This window comes from Natrix helvetica (assembly GCF_964273705.1).
Source record: "Natrix helvetica genome assembly, chromosome: 1".
NCBI lineage: Eukaryota > Metazoa > Chordata > Lepidosauria > Squamata > Natricidae > Natrix > Natrix helvetica.
In genome coordinates, this window is record NC_138548.1 from 341416749 (window position 1) to 341435079 (window position 18331).

The following is an 18331-nucleotide window of genomic DNA, read 5'->3' on the forward strand; positions in this document are numbered from 1 at the left end:
ACTTAGGTAACACCTGGCAAGCTAGCACTGATGATGTTACTTAGTTGGGTAATGAAACGTCTGCAAGAAAACAACCAAGCTCAGAGAGCACCAAGGACCCTACATCACAGCAAAGTGTTGATTCTGCTAAGGAATGCTGTTAAGTAAGGCAAAGCTCCAAAACTTTCATATCATGACACAGTTTGAGGCTACTATAATCCTTATCAACAATTCTTCTTCCACTGGCTGTAGTGACACCTGAGAGAAGTATGCAATGTTAACACGGGTATAAACATGCTTCTCAGCAGAGAATCCAGCTGTCAGAGGTCCTGATCAACCGCCAATGCCAATGTTAGTTTGCAACACAGCAATAATGCAAAATGCAAGTGGGCTAAGGAAAAAAGGAAGGGAACAACAGATCCTAGAGATTATTTTGTCCGACTCTAAACTTCGCTGCCTCCTCCCACTGCAAGACATTTACTTACCGGTGAGCAACTGACAGAGTTCAGTGACATTGCAAGGGGGAAGCAGGCAGAAAGCAGGTAAGTTAGGAACAGCACCAAGGCAGGTAACTGCATCTCAGGTAGCCAAGCAATCGCTCTTCTTGTAACTCATTACCAGCATGATTCAGAGTCAGACCCTGTGCCTTCCATTGCCCAACCTGCCTTTCTGCAGAATAAGTTTAAATCCTGCCTTGGTACACTATTTCCCCGTTTCTTCTTCCAAAGGAATTGGGGTCCTCAAAGTGTTTTCCAACCTTTGGAGTTAGGCTGACAAAGCAGGTGGAAGATCCACGTAGCCAGAAAATCTCTTCACGGCCCGCAGAAAATCCAAAGAGCTGCCCAGTTCGGGATGATACTTCCTAGCTTGGTTTGCCAGATCTGACTTCGTCAATAAACATCCTCCCCTTTTTGCAATTACTACCAGGGTTACGTCACAGGACAATAAAGATCAAGAGGTGGAGCAAGAACTTCCCTTGTTGGAATCCAGGGGACGTGCCAAAGAACCTAGGCTGAGTGCCAGGGTGCCAGTAATGAGAGCCTAAAGCATTTCAGAGAAGACAGGAAACGAAATCACCGCCAAACTAAATCCAGCATTTTTCCTAATGCCACCCGAGCAAATCCAGATGTTATTCCTTTGGAAAGTTTCAGATTTCGAGCTGACCAAAAATGAAGTTTTTGGGTGTGGACCAAAACTGACAATGTTTATGTGTCAGGGTTTTGTTTTAGTCCCAGTTTACTGAGCGAGTTGTCATGGTGGAAGGTCACACCACACACTAAGCCCACAAACAAAAGGAATCACACAGTGTGGCTTGAAACCTTCAGATTGAGGCCTACCTTAGCTTAGGAGAGGATCCCATTTTCATGACATAAAAAGAAGGATAACATGCTGTTTTGGCCAATTCATTGTTGTAACTGCTATGCGTTTTAAGCAAAACAGAAGAAAGAAAATTGTGTTCTCAAATTTGGTAAGTAGCTAGGTAGCTATAAAAAGGTAAAGGTTCCCCTCGCACATATGTGCTAGTCGTTCCCAACTCTAGGGGGTGGTGCTCATCTCTGTTTCAATGACAAAGAACCAGTCCTGTCCAAAGACATATCCGTGGTCATGTGGCCAGCATGACTATATGCCGAAGGCGCACAGAATGCTGTTACCTTCCCACCAAAGGTGGCTCCTATTTTTTCTACTTGCATTTTTTACCTGCTTTCAAACTGCTAGGTTGGCAGAAGCTGGGACAAGTAACAGGAGCTCCCTCTGTTACGCAGCGCTAGGGATTTGAACCGCTGAACTGCCGACCTTTCTGATCGACAAGCTTAGCCTCTTAGCCACTGAGCCACCATGGCCCTTAGGTAGCTATACGGTCATTCAAAGCAGCTTTATGAAAAACAGTAAGTACTTTTACAAGATCAATAAGCTTTTGTGGATTTTTCACTGAAAATGAAAAACAAGTGAAAGGATGACAGGTGAAAGGATGGACTGAATAATTGAAAAAGTTTGAACAAATTGCTGAAGGAATTTTTATAATATTAGTGAGGGGGAAGCAGTGGTGGGATTCAATTTTTTTCACTACCGGTCCTGTGGCTTTGTGAGTGAGGTGTGGCTTTGTGGGCATGGCATGGGAAGGATACTGCAAAATCCCCATTCCCTCCCCACTCCTGGGGGAAGGTTACTGGGAAATCTCCATTCCTTCCCCACCCCACTAACCTGCTTTCCAGCTCTGTTCTCCATTTTAAGGGCAACAAAAGAAGATCAGCTGGGAGGCATCAGGGGCAGGGGAAGCCTATTTGCCGGTTCTCCGAACTACATAAAATTTCTGCTACCAGTTCTCCAGAACTTGTCAGATGTAGCTGAATACCACCTCTGGGGTAGAGGGACTAAAAAGGTTGTTCATAATTGTTAGAAAGGATTCCGAAGTTGCCGACTTCTCTTTTTTTCTTTTTCTTTCTATTTTCTACAGTTTTGCTTTCTCCACTCTCTCTCTCTCTCTTTATTTTTCCTTATTTTCATGGTTCAGTTTTCTTTCATCTTTGTCTTTTGCCTGCGTAAAAATTCTTAACACAAATTATATTTTAAAAAAACAAACAAACCCAAAGCAGCCATTTTGTGTGAGTGGCACGCCCTGAAGTGAATATTTCTAATGGGTCCTTTAGAATCAGAAGCTGCCAATTCCTGGTTTAAATTCAGTAGAAAGACCTACCCCTTGATCCTGTAGATGTCAGCGTTCCAAATATCATCCACAATTAAATCAGAGTCCAAGGCAGAGCTTTCCTCAAAGTTCCAATTTATTAAGAGAGACATGTTGGTACATCTGTGGAAACCCGAATCTGAAAGCTTCCGGGGTTTCCCACCCAGTTGAAAGTTCATGATCTTATACCCACAAGTCCATCACATGGTCCAATCTTCCACTGCCATGCTGGCATTTCCACCCATCTAGTCCCGGTCAGGTGTAGAGGTGCGGAGACAAAGAATGACCATGGGCTTCTAGAAAGGAATGTTTTATTTTGACAACAACATTCTACTCCTTCCAATTCCCCCTCCCCATTCCCCATTAATGAAACAGCATAGTAAAATAAGAGAGAATGTGGCAGGACAAAGATCCTAAAAGGAATATGACTGCAGGCCTGACAGTAGGGCAGTGATTCTCAACCTTGATGGCTTGAAGATGTGTGGATTTCAACTCCCAAAATTTCTCAGCCAGCAGTTGAAGTTCATATGTGTTAAAGTTGCCATGGTTGAAACACATTGCTATAGGGCAGTGATGGGTAACCTTTTTTGGATCACAAGCCAAAAGCGGAGGGAGTGCAGGGGGGGGTCATGTGTGGGCGTGCCCACGCCCATAATGCTTTGCGTGTGACATCAGCGTGCATGTGTGTACGACCAGCACAACCCTCCGCTTTTGGCATGCTTTTTTTGCCCTCCCAAGGCTCCAGAGGCTTTCTAGGAGTCTGGGGAGGGAGAAAACAGTCTCAGCCACCCCCCAGAGACCCTCCGGAGGCTTCAGGAACTTCCCTGAAGCCTCCGGAGCACGAAAAACCGGCCGTAAGGGCAAACCAGAAATTCAGGAACGGACTTTTAGTTTGCTCGTAGGGCCGTTTTTCGCCCTCCGGAGCCTTTAGGAGGCTTCCCTGAAGGCTCCGGAGGGCAAAAACAACCTTAAAAGAAGGCCGAAGTCAGCTGGCCAGCATACCCATGCACGCTGGAGCTGACAGGGCAACGCCTTGAGTGCCCTAACAAATGGCTACGCGTGCCATAGATTTGCCATCACGGCTGTAGGGCCTGGATTAGACTTGTAAATCCTGGTCCTTGTGATAGAATTTCAGGGGGTACAAATTTGTGGACCCGGATTGACCTTCATTAATCGTTAGCCAAATATCGGTAACCAGAAATCCTTTTCACTTTCAAAATCAGAGAAAGGTAAGCCTTGACATGGTACAATCCAAAGCACAAAAGGAGCCAGGAGACAACCAGCACTTATAGATAAGACATTCCAACACATCACCCTTCCCTACCACTAACAGCGCTTGCTGTGGAAACCTTTATTCCAAATGCCCTTTGTCCTATAACAAAATAAAGCAATTTCGTGCCTTGTGTGTTTGATTTGCGTGCCAGGTATAAGTGAACCCAAAACGAAACCTTGGGACAACACTTATATAGTTGATAGTTGTGGAATGAAAGTTGATGGCTTCGGAAGATGTACAGGTGGTCTTCGATTTGCAACCACAATTCAGCCCAAATTTTATGTCGTTAAGTGAGAAATTTGTTAAGTGCGTTTTGCTCCATTTTACGACTTTTCTGGTCATGTTTGTTAACTGCATCACTGCAGTTGTTAAATTAGGAACTCCGTTATTAAGTGAATCTGGTTTCCCCATTGACTTTGCTTGTCAGAAGGTAGAGAAAACGTACAACTGAAAGTCTGCGTTCTATTGTGGTTATAAGTCAAGGACTAGCTGTGGAGACATGTGGCATTTCATTTTATATTAAATTTTAAAATTAAAAGTAATACAACATTGTACAATTTCTGCTCTCATAAACCTTGATATTTTTTTTAAAGAGTGAAGTTTGAAACATCTGCCTTTCAGAATAGTAACCATGAGGTTACTGACAATAATTATAAAAGTGTAGTACAGGTGGAGGCTAGTATGATAAGTACTATTTCTGAAAATTTATATATTGCACATGTGTTTTAAATCTGTGGAATTTGTGGTCTATTTTTAGTTCCCTAAGTTCCCTTTTAAACTGAAGATAGTTTTCCTGTTTTCATGTATAGACAAAAAGAAAAGTCAAATGTATACTATGATTGTTAAAGAGCAGGTGTGGGATTTTTAGAAGCTAGAACAGTTTCACATTTAGATAGGATAAGTGAGCCCTCGTGGTGCAGTGGTTGGAAGGCAGAATTGCAGGCTAACTCTGCCCCACTTCCAGGAGTTCGATCTTGGCTGGCTCAAGGTTGACTCAGCCTTCCATCCTTCCAATGTCGGTAAAATGAGGACCCAACTTGTTGAGAGCAATATGCTGACTCTGTAAACTGCTTAGAGAGGGCTTTAGACTTGTATACCTCTGGGAAGGTATATAAGTCTAAGTCAGTGGTGAAATTCATTTTATTTTTACTACTGGTTCTGTGGGCGTGGCTTGGTGGGTGTGGCAGGGGAAAGATACTGCAAAATCTCCATTCCCTCCCCACTCTGGGACCAGCCAGAGATGGTATTTGCTGGTTCTCTGAACTACTCAAAATTTCCCCTATCGGTTCTCCAGAACCTGTCAGAATCTGCTGAATTACACTCCTGGTCTAAGTGCTATTGCTATTCCTATAAATGTGACAGATATGTTACCAAGTAAAGTTCTCCCATATTGATGTAGCCACCTAGCCATAATCTTTTCTATGTTGCAACCTTTGGTTTTATCTTCCCTTTAAGATAGTCCGGGAACAAAAAATCCACGTAGTGATTTCAACTACTAGAACTCTCTTGTTATAAGGCATGGGTAATCCTGGACTTACCACCATTCATTTAGTGACCATTCAAAGTTACCACGGCACTGAAAAAAGTGACTTATGACCATTTTTCACACTTCCCACCGTTGCCGCATCCTAGTGGTGGGTTGCAGGCGGTACGCCCCGGTACGGGAGTACCGGAGCCTGCCCGGAGTACCGGGTACCGTTCCAGTACAGTGCTCTGGAGGGCCCACCTACCCGCCCATGCTCCTTACCTGTCTTTAAACCCTTTGGAGCTTCCACGCATGTGCATGGCGCATACAGCGCCTGCACGACGCTCCGCCAAGCAGCTGGAGTGTCACTGAGGCTTGTGGAGGAGTCGCTGGATGGTAAGATGCATGCATGTGCGCTGCGCATGTGCCGTGCATGTGTGCAGTGTTGCGAGCATTCATGTAGAGGACGCTGGGCCCCGTTGCAACCACACCAGTTGCAACGGGATCCGGAAGCCACCACTGCCGCATCCCCATGGTCCTGTGATCAAAATTTGGATGCTTGGCAACCAGTTCGTATTTATGACGGTTGCAGTGTCCAGGGTCGTGAGATCATCTTTGGTGATCTTCTGATGAGTAAAATCAATGGGGAAGCCAGATTCACTTAATAACTGAGTTATTAATAACAACTGCAGTGATTCACTTAACAATTGAGGCAAGAAGAGTTGTAAAATGGGGCCAAAAACTCACTTGACAGCTGTCTTGCTTAACAACAGAAATGTTGGGCCCAGTTGTGTGCATAGGTCGAGGACTATCTGAATAACAACAATTAAAAGCCTGACTCTTATATGTAAGAGTGTCTCTCTCACTCCCTCATGCCTTTCTGGGGTAACCTCATATTTTTGTAAGTCCTCCCTCTTCTCTTTTTCAAGACAATCTCCTCTATAGGCAGCGGTGGTCTTCAAAAATTTCAGCAACGGGTTCTCTGCCCGATTGCTGGGTGGGCGTGGCCATGGTGGACGTGGCCTAGTTGGCCTCCTGCACCATGGTGGTGGTGGGGAGTTTTCGCCTTCCCGGGCTCCCGAGGCTTTCCTTGAACCTCCCTGGGGCTCCGGAAGCCCTTTGCAAGCTGGAAAAGGGCCCATTTCTGGCCTTCCAGAACTTTCCCCTCCCCGAGCCTCTGCACGGGCCCTGCACTTACCTCGCATCCAAAATGGGCCGCGTGGAGACTCCAGGGAGGGGCAGGGTGAGGAGGGAGGGGCAGGGTGGGGAGGGAGGGGCAGGGTGGGGTGGGCGGGGCCAGCCAAGGGTGGGATTTGAAGGTTCTCCGAACCCGCCATAACATTAGCTATGGATTCTCCCAAACCCAGGCGAACCCGTAGCAGGCCACCCCCTGTCTATAGGGTTCCCCATCTTGCCTTATTTCCCACATGTCCCTTTTTAGGAAACTAGGGGTTCCGTTGGAGATTCACCCAAAGAAAATCAAGGAAAAAGCAACACGGTGAACTAGTTCAGACAGGAGATAATTTCTGTAATGATTCTTATCCCCACCCTCACTTCTGTACTCACCCTGATTTTGGCTTGCAAGTGTTTGGAGAATCGAAATTGCCATGGACTTGGGCCTCTCTAGGAACTAGTGTGATTTCAGTGGGTGGGGGTGGGGGGAGAAATCTTTATGAATCCCCCAGTAGATCTGATGGAAAATGTATTTCAACTATATGCACGATTGGGGTTATCTCAAGCTAAATTTAAATCACTATGGCTCGCTTGATTTCTTCACTCCTTTTGGAGAATTCCTATTACACTACCATGCTTCCTCTGTTTGCCAATGAGGCAGTGAATCGACCAGGGGAACAGGAAATTTTAGCTCCGTTCTTCCATAGAGCCAATCCAAATTTGGCTGGTTTTTGTTTCTTTAAGAAAAGAGGTGGGGTGGGGGGAGATGGAAGATATCTGACTGTAAGCTTTGAAACTCCTTCGACATTATTTGAATAAGATAGAACAATGACTCAATAAGACTCTTGACCTAAAGGCCACCATCTCCTCAGAGAATAGCTACTGATCAGATATGTTTTATCTTGAAGCAGAAATGTGCCTTTATTTATACATTATTGTATTGGGCCGTTTGAACGATGAAATGGAAAGGCATATAAGAAAGTTTTTTTAAAAAAAAAACCTCAAGCCCTGTATGGTATATAGGTAGTCCTTGACTTACAGCCATTTGTTTAGCGGCCATTTGACGTTACAACCGCACTGAAAAAAGTGGTCTATGACCATTTTCCACATTTTTGTACCATTCCCTGTGCAAAATTGGGGTGCTTGGTAGCAGGCATGTCTTTCTTATGGCGGTTTCAGTGTCCCGGGGGTCATGTGATCACCTTTTGTGACCTTCAGACAAGCAAAGTCCACGGGGAAGCCAGATTCACTTAACAACCATGTGGCTAGCTTAATAACTGCAGTGATTTACTTAACAACTGAGGCAAGAAAGATCATAAAATGGGGCACAATTCACTTAACAAATGTCTCACTTAACAACAGAAATTTTGAGCACAATTGTGGTCGTAAATCGAGGGCTACCTGTATATGTGAATGTCTGTGTGGATCTAGAATTAGATCTAAATAGAAATAAACAATAATAGATCCTGAGGTACAAAACTATTTTAAATGGAAGAGCCAACTGTCTGAAGCCATTAGAACAATTTCCCCCAATCTGTTGTCTTCCAGATATGTTGGATCTAATCAGAATTCTAAACCAACGTGGTTAGGTCTGGAAGCTGTAACACAATGTATTTCAAAGGCCACGAGTTGGCTAAAGCTGCATTATGGAATAACACAGACACCCCTTCCATCAGGGGGTTATTCATTGAAAAGACTGGCACACTTACTTTCAATGTCATGAGGCACAGAAATACTTTTCAATAAGGCATGGTGACTTTAGTTTATCAAAGTTTCTATTTTTTTAAGGGACCATCAGTACAGTGTTGTGGATACCTAAAGCAGAAAAGTGCCCTTTGCATTTTTGCATTTCCTTTAAAAGTCATCTTTATTATTGTGTTTCAAGATAGCAGCACCAAGAACAGATGTAGGACCTGAGCAACAGCAACAACCAAAAACAAAAAACAAAAAAACCTCCGCAGATCAAACACACAAAACAAATTAAAGATCTCTTACAACTCTCCTAGCAACGGGCTTGTTTTGCTGGTTTGGAAATGGAGCCGTCACAAGCGAGGCAAGCTGGTAGCTGATTTAAATCCACCTAATTGTATGACTTTGTAAGTCCTTTCCCCACTCGCACACAACAACCACTCTGAAAATGCCTTTTGTTTTGTGATATCCACATTGGTGCTCCCGTCATCTTATCCGCGGTTTATGAGCAAAAAGGCTTATCTTCTCTAGCTAGAAGATTCTTCTTCAGCTGTACTGGTGTTCGAAGAGTGTTTTTCCCCTGACATATTCTGATCCCCTCCAGGGCAGATCTAAGGGGCATAAAATCTGTTGCGCCTTTGTCACCCCATTTCCTTGAAGGGATTCAGGAGACTGCATTGATGGGCGACAGAATCGGGATAGGGATTGGTAACAGGGACAGCTGACTCCCTGCTGGCATAGCTTTTGGCCGGCTCATAGGTAGATGGAGAGAACCTTGTCAGAGTACGAATGTTCATAGACTGGAAAAGACATGGCAACAAGTCAGCCAATGGGGACTGTTTGAATAAACATGGTAACAGGCCAGCCAATGAGGGCTGTTTGGAAACTGAAACAGTATCTGCTGGAGACAGCTCGGAGCCTGGGTGTGGCTTAGTTTAACTTCTGTACTAAAAGTTCTAAACTAGTCTGCTGCTCTGAACGGAAACTGAACCTGTTCTCGCCTTTGCTTGTGTTTGCTTGTATTTACTACCACGTTGGAAAACCTGCTTTTGGTATTGTATATTTACTCCATGTGTTATATTATATATAAAGACAGGTTATTGAATCCTGCTGAATCAGTTACCTGTGTGTGCTTTCTGGATGTGATTGCTGCCGGAAACTCTGACAAACCTCTCCTCAACAGTGGGGAACAACCCTTAGTGTACTATCTAGGAGATCACTATCTGCAGGTTTCTTTGTGTTGGTCTTGGTGTCTCCACAAGTAGAAATGTTAAGGACCCATGATTCGAAAAGAAAAGAAAAAAACCGAACATTCTGAAAGATGTCAGAGATGTCCTCCACCTTCTGTGGGTTAGAGTCCTGAAGTGATGGACGTCGAACAAAGCAAGAATTCAGCCTCTTCGTTCAGTCCATCTAGCTTGCAACAAGATCCTCTTCCCTGGGCCTAACCTGGCTGCCTTTTGACAAGCTTACTATCCTCCAGGAGGAATTTGCTAGAAAGCAGCCCCTGTGAATCACTCGCACGACTGCCCACAACGTTCATATTGCACCACCCCGCTTTCAACAGCAAGGCCACGACCCCTTCTTCGCCGTACCCTATCATCTCTATGGCAACAGATGCCATGACCACCAGGTGATGGAGAAGGGGCGGGCTCTCTGGCACCCAGAGAAATCCCTCTGCTTTACGTTTAGCTGAGCTGGATCCCTTCCTTTGTTTTTGTGGCATTGGATTTACCGGCCAAGATGATTACAGATGCCATTTCTTAGGCACCATAAAGAAGCCAACCCTTCTGAAGCCCAATGAACACCTTCTGCCTACAGATAACCAGTGGGATCAATCCCATTTTGCAATACACCTTTAGTCCACAGCCCTCAAGTGCAGCTTGCCCTGTGCACCTTGAGTTGAGTGAGGGGGAACAGCGATTCTTCCAGGCTCCTGATGTCCTTGCTCCATGGCTGATTCCGCTGTTTCCGTGAACTCCTCTTCTTCTCGGCTTTGAGCAGGTGGCACACAAGGGCTTTGGCACTAGTATGGAGCCAGTTGGGTCCTGAGCTGGAGTTGCCCTGCAGGACCCCAACCAGGTCCGGCAAGTCCTGAGGCAGGCGGTAACGGGGAAGAAGGTGCAGAGCACGTGGAATATCCCGCCGGTTGCACAGTTTACTGAAATAGGCAATCGCCCAGTCACATCGCTGGACCTTTCCAGCCGTACTCTGAAGTTCACCTTGTAAACAGGCCATGGCTGCCCCAAAGAGGTCATAGGGTTCTGGGGCTTTCTTACCAGGGCTGCTTACTGCTCCTTGCCAGAGTCCATAAGCATTGGCACTGCCTGCGCTCCACAGCAGTAGCACCTGGCCCTGCTTGCGACCCACGAGTTCCCGTTGGGCATACACCCAGGGCAAGATGCCCAGTCGTCCCACGTGGCCCAACTCCCAGAGGTCCAATAGCACAGGGCAGCCCAGCGCCGACCGCAACAATGCGGCAAAGGAGCAGACCAACTGTTTGTGCTCCTCTGAATCAGGAGAATAGATCAGCAGGATGGGACGGGAAGGATGCCGGCAAGGTGCGTCTGGAAGAGAAACAGAAGGGAAAGGGATGAGGAATGCTTCTTACGGGATCTTGGGTCTTTGCTTATTGGAATCTAATAATCTGCCGAGGAAAGCAACTGATCTTCTAAAACTTTTACCCGTAATTAGCTAGGTCAGTGATGGCGAACCTATGGCACGCGTGACACAAGTGGCACGCGGTGCCATTTGTCAGGGCACGCGAGGCGTTGTCCTGTAAGCTGGTCAGCGCGCATGTGCGCGCTGGCCAGCTGAGTTCACCCTTTTAAAAACTATTTTTCACCTTCCCCAGGCTCCAGAGGCTTTATAGGAGCCTGGGGAGGGTGAAAAGAGCCCCCCCGCCCCCCGGAGGCTTCAGGGACCGTCCGGAGGCTTCCCTGAAGCCTTCGGAGCGCTTAAAACGACCCTCCGGAGGGCCTCCAGGGGGGGCGGGGGAGGCTCTTTTCGCCCTCCCCAGGCGTTGCATTATGGGTGCGGCACACCCGCACACGACCCCCCTGCGCTCCCCCCACTTGTGGCACGCGAGCCAAAAAAGGTTCGCCATCGCTGAGCTAGGTTGTTTTATTGTCCTATTATTATTTTTTCTCTTCCCCAACAACAAACTGTTGTGGTAAACTTTTTTCTCTTTTTTTTACTGTACTCTTATTGTAAAGGCTAGTCGGAGACCATAATAAAGATATTGGATTGGATCTTCTAAGATTAAGCTACTTGGCATGTTATACGAGAAGAAAAGAAACTATAAATCAAAATACTCAAAGAAACAAGTAGGAATCTTCCCATGCATTTGACATATTTATCTCGAAGACAAGACAAATGGTAAAGGTAAAGGTTTTTTTTAAAAAAATAATCCACATTTGGAAGCCTTAGAAATAATTCCTTAAAGTAAGTTCACCTGAATGCACCTGAATCAACTCAAATTCACTTCTTTTTAGCCTTTCTCTCTATGCCATCTTCCCCGGTACATGTTCCATTTTAGTTTGCTTGACGGTTTTGTTTTAAATTAACACTTAGATCCATGTAGATACAACATTAAACCAGCACAGTGATCATTTTAAAATACAGATTATTAAACAGGTTAGTGTGGACTGTTCTATATGTAGTACTAAGTGAATATTCGTGTCCCAGGTCTTGTAATACTGAGCCCTGATTAGCAAATTTGCATACAGATAAATCCTCAACTTACAATTGCAATTAGTGCAATTTTGATTGTAAGTCATCATAGTGATTAAGTGGGTCATGTGACCACAACCAATTTTGCAATCTTTTTTGCTGCAACCATTAAGCAAATGCCAACGTCATTAAAGCATAGTTTGCTATGGGAACTTTGAATGCAGGTCGTATGTAGATTTTTAAAAAAAGGATCTGTTATAGCGTCAAACGATCACTAAGTGACCAGTCATAACCCAAGGACCGCTTGTATCGCGCTGTGACGAAAACCAACAAACCAACCACATTTAGCATTAAAGGTGTGTCAAGTCTACACATGTTGCAAAAAGTTATTATCTTTCTGGCTGACTATGAGTCTCAATTTCTCACTAAACTGACCAGCTTCTGCTGCAAAATCATATTTTCTGCTTCGCTGCTTGAGGTTGGCGAAAGTATAGAGCCATAATCCACCCACACCCATTATAAACCAGTTCTTGGATGCTTTTTACCTCTACGGTGTCTGTGCATATTCCAGTGAATCAGGAAGATTGCCAAAGCTAGCAATCCCAAGCCCAAAACTACAGCAGAGGCCAGCAGTCCCCAGCGTCGGTGAGAAACTAGCAGAAAAAGAAATGTGAAGGAAAGTGATGTAAAATAGCTATAGAAAGTACGGTAATTCTTGATTACTTGTGCATTTCTGCAGAAATGTATACCTGCGATATCTCCTACTTATCAATTTTCCCCAAATCTGGGCTTGTCAGATGTATATACAGTACAGCAGTGGTGGGTTGCCAATTTTTTTACTACAGGTTTGGGCGCACTCATGTCCGGAAGGGTAGGCGGAGCCTTCCGCCGCCACTACTACCGGTTCACCCGATCCAGGCTGAACTGGGAGCAACCCACCTCTGCAGTACAGGTAGTTCTTGATGAACAACCATTCATTTAGTGACCATTCAAAGTTACAACGGCACTGAAAAACGTGACTTACAACCCATTCTCACGCTTACAACCAACATAGCCATCCCAAGGTCATGTGATCACAATTTCTTTGCTCGGCATCCGGCATGTATTTACAACGTTTGCGGTGTCCTGGGGCCACATGACTGCCATTTGCAATCTTCCCAGCCAGGTTCTAGCAAGCAAAGTCAATGGGAAACTCCAGATTTACTTAAAGATCGCAGGGTTCACTTTTTCAATTGCAATGATCCACTTAACAACCTTGGCAAAATGGTTGGAAAATTAGGCACGACTCACCTAACAACCAGTTTACTTAACAATGGGAATTCTGTTCCCAGTTGTGGTCGTAAGTCAAGGAGCTGCTTGTACCACAGTTCCTCGGACCATCTATCTCAGGGGTATCAAACTTAAGGCCCTTGGGCAGGATGTGGTCGGATCTGGCCTAAGGGGCCATCCTGGAAAATGTAAGGGGCTGGCCCACATCACTTCAGTCTGGTTTACCCGCCTTGCTTTGGCCCAGTCTACCCAATGCGAAGAGGAAACATGCCAGCAATTTGGGGAGTGGCATCAAGATGGCCACACCCACCCAGCTGGACACACACACACACACACACACACACACACACACACACACCGAGGTCAATCACAGCCCTGATGCGGCCCTCAATGAAACTGAGTTTGACACCCCTGATCTATCTGGTCGTGCGTGATCAAACACTTCTGGAAGACGTCAGGTTGAGGAAAGTTTAAATACTACAATGAATATTTTCTTTTAAGAGTTGTGTAACTAAGCACTGTCCACATAGACAAGGAAACCATTAGCAAGTTTAAGGAAATGGCAACATGTCCCAAATTGAACCCCAAAGGGAAATAATAAACATCTCCAGAAGGAAAATCCTACAAATGATGACTTAGCTTATGTTCAATTTGCACTACAATTCTTTTGGAAGTGGGAAGGAAAATTCAGGTATAAAAAGCACGAGAAAGGGGATTGAGTATAACCTGATGTTTTTCAAACCTGATGATTTTAAGATGTGTGGATTTCGACTTCCAGAATTCCCCCTACCAGCTGAAGTCCACACCTCTTAAAGCTGCCTGGTTTTATAAAACACTGGGATAACCGAAGAAAGAATGATTGATTGGCTGAACACATTCAGAACTCTGGTATGTTTTGAAAAGCACGCCTCTTAAGTTTGCATCCTAATTATTTCCCTTTCCTGAACAATATGTCAGGGGATTATATCTGATCCATTATTTCCATGCTAGGCGATTTTTTAAAATCAACCATCCATCTTATAAAACAATGTTGTCATTATAGCAGACATTTTTAAATAAAACATTACTAACTCATAAGGAAATAGGATGGACCTGAATGTAAGGTTGGGGTGGGGGGTGGGATGGAGAAAATGGATCTGCTATCCACATTGCAGCATTGTTGTCTGTGCTTTCCCTTGTTAATCTTTAATTGGAATTGTCAAGTAATTGTTGAGTAATTCCTCAGAATGCTGTCATTAATCATGTCGTTTTGCTTTCTCTGGAATGCCTTAATGCTTTTCTGAGTCATTGATTTGAACCACCATTGTCGGCCCTTCCATACGTCGTCCTCTAGCTTGTTTCTTTAAGATCTGGAATTTCTTCCAAATATCTGAGCAAGACATAACTTCAACCATTGGCAAGTAGACCCAGGACTGCTATCTCTACCTTCCAAGAAGCACCACAGAAGACACAAAAATAATGGGCATTTTTCACAATAGGATCACACAACCTCCTCTTTATTTCACTCTGTTCTTGATGGAACGATCGTGCAACTTACCATCCGGACACAGGAGTCGCTTGCCAGCAAACTGTACATCAGAACGCCAGACCTAACAAGTGGGGAAAAAAAGAGGTGGCATATAGGACAATGGAACTCAGTACAGATAGTCCTTGACTTACAACGGTCATTTAGTGACCATTCAATTACAACGGCACTGAAAAAAAAAGTGACTTATGGCTGTTTTTCACAGTGACGACCTTTGTAGCATCAAAATTCAGAGGATTGACGTGGGAATTGGAAAATAAATGTGCTCAAAATTCAGAGGATTGACGTGGGAATTGGAAAATAAAGATGAAACAGAATATTACAAGATCTGGGATAAATTTTACTGATGGTTGGAACAAAAAAAAGAGGGACTTACAATAAATCACGACTAGGATCTATAGAATGGAAAACTAGAATTACGTATGTAATTATAACAGAGGGAAAATGTATAAGACAAGATCAAAGTAACCTGGTTGTAAGTGAGATGACTTTTATATTTGTAAGTGCTGAATAGCCCAATTGTAAACAAGCAAGGTGGTTATGATATTTAGTTTTATATTTTTGTATGTATGGAAAAGACATTGCCAGGACGGTTACACTGTGTCCAATGTTTTATTGTGTGTTTAATAAAAAGCTTTGGAAAAAAATTCAGAGGCTTGGCAACTGGTTCATATTTATGCCCGCTGCTGTATCCCAAGATCATGTGATCCCCTTTTGCGACATTCTGACAAGCAAAGTCATTGGAGAAGCCAGGTTCACTTAACAACCGGGTTACTAATTTATCAACTGCACTGATTCACTTAATAACTGAGGCAAGAATGGTCGTAAAATGGGGCAAAACTCCCTTAACGAATGTCTCATTTCACAACAGAAATGTTGGGCGCAGTTGTGGTCGTAACTGGAGGACTATCTGCATAAAGTGTGTTAATGGGCACCTCTGTGTTCCTATTGAACAAGCATTTTATTCTTATCAACTTGTTGGCTAATTTGCAGGTACAAGTAGCCCTTGGCTTAGAACCAGTGACTGTTCAAAGTTAGGGCACTGAAAGAAAGGGACTTACGACTGGTCCTCGCATTTATAACTACTGCAGCATCCCCACTGTCATCGGATCAAAATGCAGGCGCTTGGCAACAAGCAGGTACTTATGGCGGTTGCAGCATCCTGGTCACCATTTGCAAAGGACTCATTTCCCTTCTGAGAAGGAAAGTCCACTTAACGACTGCGCTGATCCTCTGAACAAACATGGGAAAAGTCTATGGAGATTCTCAGTCACCCAGGCCATGGTTGTCCCAAAAGTGCAAAGGAGCTGAAGAAGCTTCTTCGATGAAAAGTGAAAATGTCTTCAAAGAAAAACCAAAAAGTTCAGTTGCCTCTTGAAAAAAAGCACCTTTGGGACCACTATGGGGAAAACATCATAAAACTGGGCCCAACTCACTTAACAACCTCCTTACTTAGCAACAGAGTTTCTGGTCCCAGTTGCAGTTTTAAGGCGAGGACTACCTGTAATCTTAGCAACTGCACTTGGTGACCATGCAAACTTATAACAATGCTAAAAAATGACATTAGCAATCAGTCCTTGCATGTGTGACTTTCTTCTTTCCCTTTCTTAAAAAAAGTTTTTCTTTAAACAAACACATCAATGCGAGAACAGTATGGCACCTGAGTGTCATACATTTTAATACAAATGAAGTAGTATTAATCATATTTGTTTCATTTAACAAACATATAATCCTTGTAATAATACACATATTTTTATTAAATTATAATCTTTCATTATTTAATCATTCAATATTTCAATGTGTCATATCTATGGCAGTCACCCTATTCTAAGGGTCATACCTTTCAATACAAATGGAATATTATTAGTCATATTTATTACTTTTAACTGGCTTATATAATTCTTATAATAGTACAAACATTTATGCTAAATTGAAATCTTCCATTATTTGCTTGTTCAACTTATAATCCTTCATTATTTAATTATTCAATATTTCAATATGTTATTGTTACGTCAATCACCATATTCTGCATGTCATACATTTTAATACAAATAAAGTATTTTTGATCGTATTTGTTACATTCAGTAAACTACACCTATTCATACTGAATTATAATCTTTCATTATTTATTTAATCAATAGTTCAATATATTATTTTTATGCCAGTCACCATATTATTTAAGTATACTTAGTAATACCATCATTCAAATTCTAATTTCCCTTCTTACTATTACTTCTCCTTATTATATAAAAATGTGCATTTTATTAATCTCCCCTCCTCTAGTTTCCATCCTTTTATGACTTCCACGGTGTCTCTCTGCTCTTATTTCCACTTGCTTATTTGCCCCATATCGAGATGTCCTCAGAGAGGAAGCACCCCAGTTCACCCAAAGGACATAGCCAGAAGCAAAGGAAAACTGATCATAAAATCATAATCATAATGAAAATCATAACATCCGGGTCATGTGATTTTCACTTAGCGGCTGCTTTGCCCAACATCCAAGTTGCCAGGCCCAATTCCTCACTAAAAAAAAAGAACTACCTTTAATTGACTCCCTTGTGGTAAAACCGTACACATTTCACTAAGGAATTACTCCTCCCTTAATTAATTACTAAGAAAAAGGAAGAAGGGAAGCTAGTCCTTACCAGCACACAACTTCTCGAGACTGTCCAAGGAAGAATGAGATTCATTTCACTCAAGGCAGATCCCCCTGTCTGCAAAACATAACCTTGAATTAAATCCTGGATACATTCTTTGGCAACCGTCCAGGTCAAATACAACATACAGTACATCATTTCTTAGGCTTCCCTTACTCAACAGTCATGATTGAGTTATTTCTGGAAACTATCCCAAATCCCTCCTCTTGAGACCGGGAGTCACTTACATGGGAGATGGTATAGACAGGGGGTTCAGGTTGGCACTGGCTTGAAGATCCCGGCTGGCATAAGGCGGAACTAAAGGAAGCCGGTGTGCGAGAATGGAAGTTTAAGTGAAGTTGCAGAAATTTCACACTGAGAGATACATTCCAAGTAGTATCTAAGAAAGAAAAAACAAAATCAGTTGTGTTCATTCTTCAGCCAATGCTCTATTATTTCTAATCTTTTAAGGATAAATATGTTACCGTATATATGATAAATGTACTAACAATAAGTATGAGCCACGGTGGTGCAGTGGTTAGAGTGCAGTACTGCAGGCTACTTCTGCTGACTGCTGGCTGATGCAATTTGGCAGTTCAAATCTCACCAGGCTCAAGATTAACTCAGCCTTCCATCCTTTGGAGGTGGGTAAAATGAGGACACAGATTGTTGGGGGCAATAGGCTGACTCTGCAAAGCACTTAGAGAGAACTGTAAAGCACTGTGAAGCGGAATATCGGTCTAAGTGCTATTGCTATTGAGGTCATTCACAAATTCACCTACACTGAGGATTCTGAATCTTTTCATCTTTTGTTGTTTTGCAGAATGCTTTGACTGAAGATTTTGTATGCACGCAGAATTAAATGCTTGACTTACAACCATAGGTTTAGTGATATTTCAAAGGTTACAAAGGCACTGAAGAAAGTGAAAAAAAGATGTGGAGACTCTGGAGAGAGTGCAGAGAAGAG

The 18331-nt window shown here is 43.4% G+C and overlaps 2 protein-coding genes across 3 annotated transcripts in view; both read right to left on the minus strand.

Moving 5' to 3' along the window:
* IL17RC (interleukin 17 receptor C) overlaps positions 1–854 on the minus strand; it is a 52714-nt gene extending 51860 nt beyond the window's left edge. For both annotated transcript variants that reach the window (XM_081947495.1, XM_081947494.1), the window contains exon 1: positions 465–854. In XM_081947495.1, coding sequence (XP_081803621.1) covers positions 465–557 — 93 coding nt within the window. In that variant the 5' untranslated portion in view covers positions 558–854. The remainder of the gene's footprint in view (positions 1–464) is intronic.
* Positions 855–8326: 7472 nt separating this feature from the next.
* The window catches only part of IL17RE (interleukin 17 receptor E), a 45488-nt gene continuing 35483 nt past the window's right edge, over positions 8327–18331 (minus strand). The window contains exons 13-17 of the mRNA XM_081934770.1: positions 17613–17764; positions 17374–17442; positions 14741–14792; positions 12480–12587; positions 8327–10829 (exon numbers count right to left, since the gene is read on the minus strand). Coding sequence (XP_081790896.1) covers positions 10135–10829; positions 12480–12587; positions 14741–14792; positions 17374–17442; positions 17613–17764 — 1076 coding nt within the window. The 3' untranslated portion in view covers positions 8327–10134. The remainder of the gene's footprint in view (positions 10830–12479; positions 12588–14740; positions 14793–17373; positions 17443–17612; positions 17765–18331) is intronic.